Source organism: Dendrobates tinctorius, unplaced genomic scaffold, assembly GCF_039654945.1.
Source record: "Dendrobates tinctorius isolate UK_male_01 unplaced genomic scaffold, ASM3965494v1 ptg000155l, whole genome shotgun sequence".
In the NCBI taxonomy this organism is placed as follows: Eukaryota; Metazoa; Chordata; class Amphibia; order Anura; family Dendrobatidae; genus Dendrobates; species Dendrobates tinctorius.
The window spans coordinates 24198155-24210546 of record NW_027361822.1 but is presented as its reverse complement, the minus strand read 5'-3'; the positions used below and the strand labels follow the sequence as shown (position 1 = coordinate 24210546).

At 44.5% G+C, this 12392-nt stretch overlaps 1 protein-coding gene across 1 annotated transcript in view; it reads right to left on the bottom strand.

Annotated features, from left to right (window-relative positions):
• Positions 1 to 12392, bottom strand: part of LOC141051119 (uncharacterized) — a 200937-nt gene that overhangs the window by 106396 nt on the left and 82149 nt on the right. The window contains 1 exon segment of the mRNA XM_073548007.1: positions 1540 to 1854. Coding sequence (XP_073404108.1) covers positions 1540 to 1854 — 315 coding nt within the window.

Here is a 12392-nt window from a genome sequence, read left to right as displayed (position 1 = left end):
TTTCCGTTAACAGATGACAGACCTGAGTGGGGACTTGCTTTTTTTGTGGATTGAGCATTGAACATTCTACATAAATTTTGGGATCACATTAATCCTGCGCTCTACACTGAGCTCTTATTTTGGGGTTTCCATCTAAATCTCTGAGTGATGTGACAGATGAAACGACTGAGGGATCCATTCACTATAATGAGGCAGCAGTTACTTTAGGCTCTGTCTGACCTCTGTTCAGTGGTGTTCTTCTTTTCACAAATGCACATAACTGTGGTTGACTGCGGAGGGGGCTACTCCAATTGGAGGCAGAACTCCCTCCCACCCACTAGGTGCCTTAATCATTCGAACCCTGGTCACACTTTCTAAACTCGGAAATGGCCAGCTGACAGGGAACATGTGCCTCCATGCCTGAAAGCACCATCATCTCCTGCAGAGCGCGCACATGTGTCACATACATCCCCAACTTTCGAACAAAGAAGAGGCCCGCCAGGAGCAAGAGGCGTCTCCTTCCTATTCTAGCAACTGCAGAGAAAGAAAGGGAGGGCATCATTCACTGGAGCTGACAGGACCAAGGGAGCCACGTTAGCTATTTACCCTGGGAACGCCTCTGCAATCTCTGAAGACATCTCCCCAGGTACATCTGTCTTCACACTGCAGGGGTATAGATCTCCTCTTCACAGGAATAGGAAACCATACTGGAGGCATACAGAGAGGTACCGCCTTTTTATTCTGTAGGTTTCTTGTTCATGGAAACGGATGCTCTATCAATATCAGGGTATAGAAAAAATATGATTTTCAAGCAAAACATCTCACTTTCTATGTATGATAATGGCTTCTTTCTTTCTTTCCCACGTGAAAGTTTTGATGTTCAAGAAGATGCCATTTGCGAATAAAACATTTCCCACATTCTACAAACAGAGAGAAACAGCAAAACAGCACTCAAGCAAAGTCTACTCACTGGTGGAGATATGGATGTCTGAAATCCGGGAGTCTGGGTGATATAAAACGGCTAATCCGGTGCTTGCGTGAAACCACACGTAGTATAGAGCCATAAAATGAAGAAAAATTGCAGCACTCGTGGGATCTGTTAAAAAACTATAGTCCTTTATTAAATTAGTTGGACAAGGTCAGCTTGAGGGCTAGGTTCGTGAGCAACATGCATGGAAAAAGACTACAGCTGTTTCGCGTTACACACGCTTCAACAGGTCCAGATGGATCTATTTCCCACATTCTAAACATGAAAAAAGGCTTCTCCCCTTGTGTGAATTCTCTGATGGCCAACTAAAAAATGATTTCCAATAAAAACATTTCCCACATTCTGAAAATGAAAAGGGCTTCTCCCCTGTGTGAGTTCTCTGGTGTCTAAGAAAATTTCATTGATCTGTAAAACATCTTTCACATTTTAAGTATGAAAAGGTTTCTCCCCTGTGTGAGTTCTTTGATGTTTAACAAGATATGATTTATCTACATAACATTTTCCACATTCTGAACATGAATATGGCTTTTCCCCTGTGTGAGTTCTGTGATGTACAGCAAGACAGAATTTACTTTTATAGCATTTCCCACATTCTGAACATGAAAATGGCTTCTCCCCTGTGTGAGTTTTCTGATGTCTAACAAGACAGGATTTACTTGTATAATATTTCCCACATTCTGAACATGAAAATGGCTTCTCCCCTGTGTGAGTTCTCCGATGACCAACAAGATGTGCTTTATCTGCAAAACATCTCCCACATTCTGAACATGAAAAAGGCTTCTCCCCTGTATGTAATTTATGGTGATAAACAAGATTTGATTTATGTGCAAAACATTTACCACATTCTGAACATGAATATGGCTTCTCACCTGTGTGAATTCTAAAGTGTTTAAGAAGATTTGATTTCCTTGGAAAATATTTTCCACATTCTGAACATGAATATGGCTTCTCCCCTGTATGAACTCTCTCATGTCTAACAAGCCTTGATTTCTTGTTAAAAGTTTTGCTACAGTCTGAATCTGGAGTAATGGTATACACTTCAGTTATATCTTGTGTTATAACAAGATCATCCGATTTAAAAATTGAAGATGTCAGTTGTCCCTCTGATCTCCCAGTATGGACATCTGCCAAGAATAAAAACAAAATTTTTTTTTTTTAATAAAATAGGCATGAAAATTATTTTTATAACATTTTTAGAATATCCATAGAAATTGCAAGTTATTTAGAAAAGTTCAATTATTCACTAAAAAAAGAACAGTCAACACACCAATAATAGAGCTCAGAGTTGGAGTCACTACTGTTACGGTACTGCAGCACAAGACTAAGGTAGGAGGGGAGAAAACTGACCCAGCACTGCGACTAGGCTGATACCCTACGTTGGAGTGGACGACCCATTCCTTGCGAATAGACCCATCGACGATCCTAGGTTAATCTCAAGCAAAGACCTATCCCTATCTATAGAAGGGGTCACTGAAAGATCTAAGGATTGGGTACAAAAACGGGTCACCTCCTAATAGAAAACAAAGAGAAGTCTGCAGAAACAAACTGAAAACAGAAACTAAGACTAGCAGAACCAGAGGTCCCAGCACTGCACTAATTAAACACTCAGCAGGCAAAGCAAAGCTCCAAGCCAGAAGTCAAGTGGATTAACACTGTTGTCCAGCAAGGAATGGGAGACAGGTGCAGGTTAATAAAGGGTGATACAATCATTTGAACCAAGACAAACCCAGCACCAGAGGAAAAAGACAAGCAGCCAGAACACTACAAGAAAATGGTGGATAGTCACAAACTGAACAGATTCTAACAATTACAGAATGATGTTCGACCCTCTTTGTTCGTTCTGGCTTCCAAATATTGGAATAGACCAAAAAAATATTACATAGGCCAAACTGATAGCTATAAAACTTCTACCCCGCTCCCAAAAAACAAGAATCCACTTACGTCCATCATTTAGAAAAATAGAGGGTTTCGACATTAGCAGTAGCTAAAAAAAACTCTTAAAAGGCAACATGGCTTCCATAAATCAGTCCAGCAAAATCTGCGCTCCCACATGCAAATGTCCCCCTCTCTTCTAAGCCTTGCAGTGTGCCCAAACACTATTAGTATTTATATGTTTAGAATTGCTGTATGGAGCAATGTATGGGGCTCATACTGTATGGAGCAATGTATGGGGCTCATTATTCTGTATGGAGCAATTTATAGAGCATGTTATTCTGTATAAAGCACAATGTGGTGCCCATAATACTGTATGGAGGACTATACTGTCTGATTTATGACCTATTGTAGAATGTACAATAGTTATCACTCATGTAATCAATAGTTATCACTCATGTAATGTAAGAAGTGAAAACTTTGGCATTGTATTGTCCCTATATTTCTCTGCTGTATCTGTGCATTATGGATTGTGGTATGTGTTAAAGGGGCCAACTGAGACTTTCACCCAGGGCCCACAAAAACCTGGAGCCGGCCCTCTATGCACTGCGCAGTATGCATTGCACAGTACCACTTTTCCTGTCCTGTTGTCGAAGAGGTGACATTGGACTTTGGGAGGGTTAATATTGGTTTAGAATTTTTATTATTACTATGGCCTAATAAAAATAAAATATTGGAAAAGCTGATTAAATGGATTATCTCAAGTATTCCGCTCTCCTCTGGAAAGGGGATAACTTTCCAATTGCTGGAAATCCGACTCCTGTGACCCCCATGATCCTGAAAATCGGAGCTCTGTAGAGCACCATGTAAATGCAGCTGTGGCCGATCATACGCACGGTGGCGCCATTCACATGTGGCTCTTCAAATATCTCCTTTTAGGAGAGTGAGGGGCACCACAAAGTAAAGCAAACTTCACTGATCGGGGTGAGGAGTGTTATAGTTTGTGGGCTGGTGGGGTTTGTTTGGCAGGGCCGCTTTTTTGTCCCAGTCCGGCCCTGGTCACCTACACACAGCACAAGACTACAGGTATGATACAGGATAAGGAAATAACTATAGAACTATAAGAATGGGGAACCTAGCAACATACAGTTGCACACTCAAATGTAGGGAAACTTCAGGGGTTGCTCAGGCACCTCCCTATTAAGGCGAGTCCCTTTTATACAAGATGCCTCTCAGCTATTGGCTGGGGGCATCTTTGCAGGTACGTGCACTGCCCCTTTAAGAACAAGGCATGCACAGGAGAAGTGGAGGACTAACAGGGCACCATCCCGGCTGAGTATGTCAACGTCTCCACATGGAGGGGGAAGGAGAACTTGCAATTCACATTACAGAACAAATGTAGATATACAGTGGGTACGGAAAGTAATCAGACCCCTTTAAATATTTCACTCTTTATTTCATTGCAGCCATTTGGTAAATATTAATGTACAATCTGCACCCTAACTTGACTGAAAAAAACAGAAATGTAGAAATTTTTGAAAATTTATTAAAAACGAAAAACTGAAATATCACATGGTCATAAGTATTCAGACTCTTTGCTCAGTACGAGCACGGTGCTAGTGGGGATCTCACCACAGCTCAGTCTGGCTGTGAACGGAGCCCAGTGACAAAAGGTAACCTCTAAGAAGTCACCCCTGGTTACTCAGCGCTCACGGTGTTAGTGGGGATCTCACCACAGCTCAGCCGGCTGGGAACGGAGCCCAGTGACCGGAGGTAACCTCTATGACTTCAACCCCGGTCACTGACGCTGCGTTCCCAGCAGCTCATTCACCTGTGGTTCTCAGCCTGGACGGTCGCATCTTGGCACCATCCAGGTTGAAAACTAATTATCCCCCAGACATGGATTACGGTGTGGGACAGAATGACAGACCGGTATGGTATATTGTTTTTTTATTTTACTTTTATTACAGAACGAGGGCTTCAGTGGAATTAGGCGAGGTTGTAAGTATGATGGCTTAATTAAGATTATTAAAGGAGTCTGTCATTCTTTCAATTAAAGGACTTTATTCTTAGTGTGTGTGTTTTTCTACAATGTGACTATGGGGTTAGTAATGGATTGGTGTCTTATAGACCCTTCTCCATTACTAAGCCGTGGGCTTGATGCCACCTGACAATACAAAAGTGACATCAACCCCACAAATTTGAACCCCACTTGCCACCGCTACAGGGCAAGTGGGAAGAGCCAGGCAAAGAGTCAGAATTGGCGCATCTAATAGATATGCCTTTTCTGGGCAGCTGCGGGCTGCTATTTTTAGGCTGGCGGGGTCAATATTCATGGCCCCTTACCAGCCTGAGAATGCCAGCCCCCAACCATGAGCTTTAGCAAGGCTGGCTGTCAAAAATGGGGGGACCACTAAAATAAAGGTGGGCCCTGTGTATTACACCTGTGATATCAACCATTCAACTTTGTCTCCAATTTCATTGCTATTATTTTTTTAGTTTTTTTATATGTCTTTTGAATAAATCATTATACTGTTTTATCTGGGACTTTTTGTGCTCTTTTTCTTCTCTTTGTGTGGCTATGTACTATGAGAGCGTCTTGAGCTTTTATAGCCCACCTCACCACTTAGTATAGGGTGTGATGGATTGAAAATATGGTTTCTGCTCTGAAGTTTGTGTTTATATGTTTAATCTTGAGAGTGTTAGTTGTTAACCCTAGTTCCAACCCCGATTGCAGAAACTCTAGAATGGACCCCACCAGGCCTCATCCCCTAAGTGCTGCCCTGAAAATTCCTGAAATTTCTTCCATGTCCTACCATAGATCCTTGATGTAATCAGTTTCCTACTCTTAACCATGGTGGAGACTAACCCTGGTGAGAACCCCTGCTGACTCTCAAATTCCATGCTGTTAGATGGAAGCTCTTCACATGAGTGGCATACTGGCCCCTGGATGAGAAGATCCAGGCTCTTTGGCAGGATCCATGGATCGTACACGGACATCAGCCTTAGGCTGGAGTCACACTGCCATATTTCTTGTGCGATAATCGCATCGCACTGCACAGACTGGCTGGCAACTCTCCTGACCTGAGCATGACGGATTACTATGCAGCTGTCAAGCTTAGGTCAGGAGAGCCAACAGCTAGTGCGAGTTTTACTATGCTATTCTCGCAATAGAAATAAGGCAGTGTGACTCCAGCCTTAGAAGGGAAAACCATGGTCTCTTCAGCCAGAATGGAGCAATGAGAATCACCATCGCAAGATCTTCCTGGATCTTCCTCACGACTGTTGGCATCATCACTATTGGAGGGAATGCATAGGCAATCCTGAATCTCCAGGGATTCTGAAGAGCATCCACTGCAAATGTTTTTGTCCTTGGTATTAATGAACAGAAGTTCTTCACTTTTCTGTTGTGTAAGCTGGCAAACAGATCTATCTATCAGATCTATGCTTGCACTTTCTGAAAATCTGGGAATTTAGAGACCATTCTCCCTCTCTCAATGTCTCGCAACTCAAGAAGTCTTCCTTTGTATTGTCTACTCCACTTATGTGAAGTGCCGTAAGAGACAGTAGGGGTTGCTCTGCTAGCTGGAGTAGAAGGACCGCTGCCATCATTCAGCTTTGTGACCTTGTTCCCCCCTGGTGGTTGATATAAGCCACAACTGCTCGATTGTCCGACATGACCCGGACATGGCAAACCTGGAGGAAGGGGAGAAAGTGTCTCAAGGCCCTTTCCACAGCTCTTTCAAGTTTGATCCCTGGCCCCTCTCTAGAGGAGACCAGATCCTCTGAACTGAGTGAGACCTTAGATGTGCCCCCCATCCGGTACTGATTGCACCTGTCGTGATAACATCCTCTACTGGTCTTATCCACTGGACCCCTGACAACAAGTATTTCTTGACAGTCCACCAAGACAGGGAATCCCTTATAACTGAAGGATGATGTAACTTCCCTTCTAATTTCCCTTTTAACAACCTCTACACAGACAAAACTTCCCACTGTTTGTGCCTTAGGTGAAATTGGGCCCATCTCCTACTGCCGGGATACAAGATGTTAGGAATCCTAGTAAGGACATTGCCTTTCTTAGGGTCATTCTTGACTAATCTACTGCTGACAGAGCCAGAGCCATTATCTTGGCTATTTTGTCCTCTGGTAGGAGACATACCTGGCGCTCAGAGTCCAAAACCAGGCAAAGGAAGGACTGTATCCTTTCAGGTTTTAATCTCGATTTGAGGGTATTTACCATCCAGCCCAGTTCTTCTAGGACCAACGTTACCTCCCTTAGTTGTTCTGCACAGTGATCTTCCGACTATAAGGAAGTTGTCCAGGTAACGGATGATAACAGTTTTTCGAGAGCGAAGGTAGGCCATCACCTCTGATATTACCTTGGTGAATACTCTCAGAGCTATTGATATTCAGAATGGAAGGGCTGTGTATTGGTAATGCCTGACCTGTCCTTGGACATACAGAGCTAATCTCAGGAATTTTTGATGGTTCCGATGGATTGGGATGCGATAATAAGTATCCTTCAAATCGATGACTGCCATGAAACAATTTTGGAATAACAGCTTTACAGGGATCTTCATGGATTCCATCTTGAAGGAAGAATGAACAATCCATTGGTTGAGTTTCCTCAGGTAGATAATAGTTCTTAAGGAACCATCCGGCTTCTTAATCAAAAAGAGGGGGGAATAAAATCCCCTTTTTAGCTCTTCCTCTGGGACTTCACACAGAACACACTTTTGTTAGAGTCCCATGATCTCTGTCTCCATTTCCAGCTGTTCTCCTGGTGATTTCGTGGGGAGTGTTATTACGAAGGTCTGGCGAGGTGGACGAACAAAGTCTATCTTCCGATCTTCCTTGATAATACCCAAGATCCAGTGACTGGGGGAAATGTTCACCCAGGCAGGGAGAAAGAGGGAGAGCCATCCCGCTACCACTGACCTGACGTCATTGGGAGGGCTTTTTGGAAGATGTAGAAGGCTGCCGAACATATACCCGGACTCCTTTCTAACCTTGAACTCCCATCTCTTCCTTCCTCCCGGAGGACGTTCCCTATTAAACTTCCTCCTCCGAAAGGAAGGCTTCCTAGCTTCAGCACTTCTTTTTGTCGCCTGCTCTCCCCAAAATAGCTTCCAATTTCTACCCAAAGAGAAACTGGCCATCACTTGGGATGGAACAGAGTCTATTTTTTGAAGGCAGATCTCCCAGACTCCTTTCAGCCATTAGGCCCATCTGGCCGAACTGGATAGGCTCACCGACCTAGCCACTAACCTCACAGAGTCTGCAGAGGTGTCCACCAGAAAGGCCGCTGTTCCGTGCAACGGAGGCATATTGGCTAAGATTTCATCTCTCGGGGCTGTGTTCTTAAGTTGCTCCTCCATTTGTTGCAGCCAGATCATGAGGGAGAGGGCAGTACAAGTCCCAGCTTTTGCCGGCTTCAGACACCCCACGGCTGCCTTCCAGGAGTGCCTCAGGAACCCATCAGTCTTTTTATCAAACGGGTCTATAAGAGCTCTAAAATCCTCAAAGGACAGGGCCCACATCTTGAAGGTTTTCGCCACTGTCGCATCAATTTTAGGGATTATATCCCAACTCTCCAAGTCTTTTTCAAAGGGGTATCTCCTCTTTGAAGATGAGGGCAAGCTACCAGATTTTTCCGGCTTTTTCCACTCTTTAACTATGAGAGCTCGTATCCTGGGATTAACTGGAAAGGTGAGCTTCCTCCTTTCCTCCAGGCCCCCAACCATTATATGCTCTAGGGACTTAGGTGCTTTCTCCACCTTCAGGCCCACTGATGATCTGACTGCCCTGACCAACCTATCCATATCCTCAGCCGGAAAGCAGCGTCGGCCACCTATATCACTGTCCAAAGAGGACGGGGATTCATTATGGTATTCTCCGACAGACCGTGGAGAGGCCTCAGATTCCATAATGACCTCCTGAGCTCTTTTGTTCCCCTTTTTTAACAGGGTCTTTAGGGAACCTTCCACCTCAGCCCTGATCACAGACCTAAGGCTTGCGGCGAAGTCAGGGATCTCATCCCATATAGTTTTTTGGATACAGTCCGAGCAGAGACTTTTCTGCCAATGGACTGCCTGCGGGGTCCTACAAAGGGAATATTCTTTATTTTTCTTCTTGGTGCTAGCCTTCCTAGGCCCCTAGTGATTTAAGAAAGACATGGCCCTTATTAACAAAAGGTGACATTCTCGCAGCTCACTCACCACCTGCTGTCAGCCGGATTCGGAGGCTGATCATGGGTACATACAACATCCCTTCTGGATACCGAGGAGTCCTGCAACCTTCCACTCCTCTGATCGGGACGGCTGCCACTCCTGCCACTTGAGCAGCTGCTCCCCTTAGTGCGCCCGTGCTGGTGACCAGGCACTGGTAGTGGTGACTGATGTTGCTAATGTTCTCTCAGATCCTCCACTGTGGAGAGCCTTGGACATAAGCGCTTCTTCTGTCGTCATTCCCCATTTTATAAGAGGATCCACTGTGCCTCTTCTCGGATCCGCCTCCTCCGATGCCCGAAAAAATGCCCCTCCACCGCCCCTGCCAGGAATGCGCCGAGTCCCCATGCGTACCTGCCGACTTTTCAGCTTGCTTCCAGCGCACCCCCTCCGACATCACTCGGGAAAGCCAATTCCCAGCATGCTTTGCCTGTGACTTCAGCAGAGCGCGCCCCCAGAAGCCTGACTCACTATGGAGCTGCGGGTGGAAGACAGAAAAGGGAGAGCGGCGCGGTAGATTCTGAATAGCCAGCCTGGCCCGTGTCTGTGCTGTACGCTGAGGCCCTCTGGACCCACGGACGGTGCTTCCAGCACCTGAAGGCCAGCATCCAGGTGTGTTCCTGTTCTTCCAGTACTGGGACAGGAGTGGGTAAGCTGGAATTAAAATAATAAAATCTTCAACCTGCCTGGGTCTCAGCACGAGGGTTCCCATCAGGAAAGAAACTCAACTGAAGCGGCGTAAAGGTACTGCCCCTTTATTTCAGTAGGTTTCCGGTTCTGGCTGGGTGGATCCCTCTCTCAGGTGTGCTGTCATGGGTGAAGAGAAAATGTTATTTTAGACGTACTTTTTTTTTATATTTTCCCAAGGCTAGCAGGAGAAAATGAATCCCAAAATTTGTTGTGCAATTTCTCCTGAGCACGCAGATACCCCATATTTGGGGGGAAAACTACTGTTTTGGCACACGTTAGGGCTTGGAAGGGATGGAGCACCGTTTGACTGCAAAATTGTCTGGAATCATCACGTTTGGAGAGCCCCCGATATGCCTTAACGGAGGAAACCCCCAAAAGAGACCCCCAGTTTGGAAACTAAACTCTTCAAGGAACTTCTATACATGTGTGGTGAGCACCTTGAACCCCGCAGGTGCTTCACAGAAGCTTAAAAGGTAGAGCCGTGAAAATAAAAAAACTAAATCACATTTTTTTCCATAAAAATGTTCTTTCAGCCCCCAATTTTTTTTTCACAAGGGTAACATGAGAAAATGGAACACAATTTGTTGTACAATTTCCCCTGAGTACACAGATCCTCCATATGTGGGGGAAACTACTGTTTGGGTGCATGGCAGGGTTCAGAAAGGAGGAAGTGACGTTTTGGATTGCAATCTTTGATGGAATGGTCTACGACTGTCATGTCACATTTGGAGGGGCACTGATGGGGCTAAGCAATCGAAACCTCCACAAGTGACCACATTTTGGAAACTAGACCTCTCAAGGAATTAATTGAGACATGTGGCGAGCACCTTGAACCCCTAGGTGCTTCACAGAATTTTACAATGTTGACCTGTGAAAATGAAAATAAAATATTTTTCCAATCAAAATGTTGTTTTAGTCCCAAATTGTTTTACTTTTCAGAATAATAGCAGGAAAAAATGTACCCCAAAATTTGTTGTGAAATTTCTCCTGAGTACACCGATACCCCATATGTGATCGAAAACTACTTTTGAGGCACAGTACAGAGCTCAGAAGGGAAGAAACGCCATATCGGAGTTCACTTTTTGCTGGACTGATTTGAGGGTGCGTTTGTAACATTTGCAGAGCCACCGAGGTGCCAGAACAGCAGAAACCCTCCACATGTGACCTCATTGATCATACTGACATCACTTGTGCCTCAAAGAACTTTATACCATATAGGGATTCAGTGATCATATTGACACTATGGTTGTGTCACAGAATTTTATTTCATTGGGCAGTGAAGAAAAAAAATAATTACATTTTTACAACCAAAATAGTCCCAGATTTTACATTTTCCTTCATAGGTAAAAATGGCATCAAAATCTGGCCCACAATTTCTTCTGAATGTGGCAATACCCAAAATGTGTTCTGTACACTACTACTTAGTTATATGGAGAGACATAAATAATAATAATAAATTTTATTTTTATAGCGCCGACATATTCCGCAGCACTTTACATTTCAGAGGGGATTTGTACAGACAATAGACGTTACAGCATAACAATAATCACATACAGTAGATTATAACAAATACCAAGAGGAAAGAGGGCCCTGCTCGCAAGCTTACAGTCTATGAGGAAAGAGGGAGACACGAAAGGTGGGTGGTAACAGTTACCCTGATTGTATGGACCAGTCATAATGTTAAGTGTGTAACAGTACAGACACAGAGGGCTAATGGAGGCATAAAGCATGTAGGAACATGATGCGGGGAACCTGGTTATGGTAAAACTTTTGGCTCTGCCACACAGGGATAGATTAGGTTAATGTGTTGGGGTGGTACGCCAGTCTGAATAAATGCGTTTTCAGGACACGCTTAAAATTGTGGGGATTGGGGACTACTCGTATTGACCTGGGAAGTGCATTCCAAAGAATTGGTGCGGCACGTGTAAAGTCTTGGAGACGGGAGTGGGAGGTTCTGACTATTGAGGATGCTAATCTCAGGTCATCAGCAGAACGGAGGGCGCGGGTAGGGTGGTATACTGAAACAAGGGAGGAGATGTAGGGTGGTGCTGAGCCATGGAGGGCTTTGTGAGTGAGGGTAATAAGTTTATACTGAATTCTGGAGTGGATGGGTAGCCAGTGTAATGACTGGCACAAGGTAGAGGCATCAGTGTAACGATTGGTGAGGAATATGATCCTGGCTGCAGCATTCAAGACAGATTGGAGGGGGGAGAGTTTGGTAAGAGGGAGACCGATTAGAAGAGAGTTACAATAGTCGAGACGAGAATGAATAAGAGAAACAGTAAGAGTTTTTGCAGCGTCAAAGGTAAGAAAAGGTCGAATTCTAGAAATGTTTTTGAGGTGCAGATGACAAGAGCGAGCCAGTGATCGAATGTGGGGGGCAAAGGAAAGCTCGGAATCAAGTATGACCCCAAGACAGCGGGCCTGTTGCTGGGGAGTAATAGTGGAACCACACACAGAAAAGGAGGAATTGACATAGGAGGAATTGAGCGCTATTTGCCTCCTGGAGCGCAGATTTTGCTAGAATAGTTTGCATTCTCCATATACAGAGCCCCTAAGTGCTAGAAGAGCAGAATTCCCCCTCAAGTGACCCTATTTCGGAAATTATACCTCTTTGGGAATTTATCTACAGG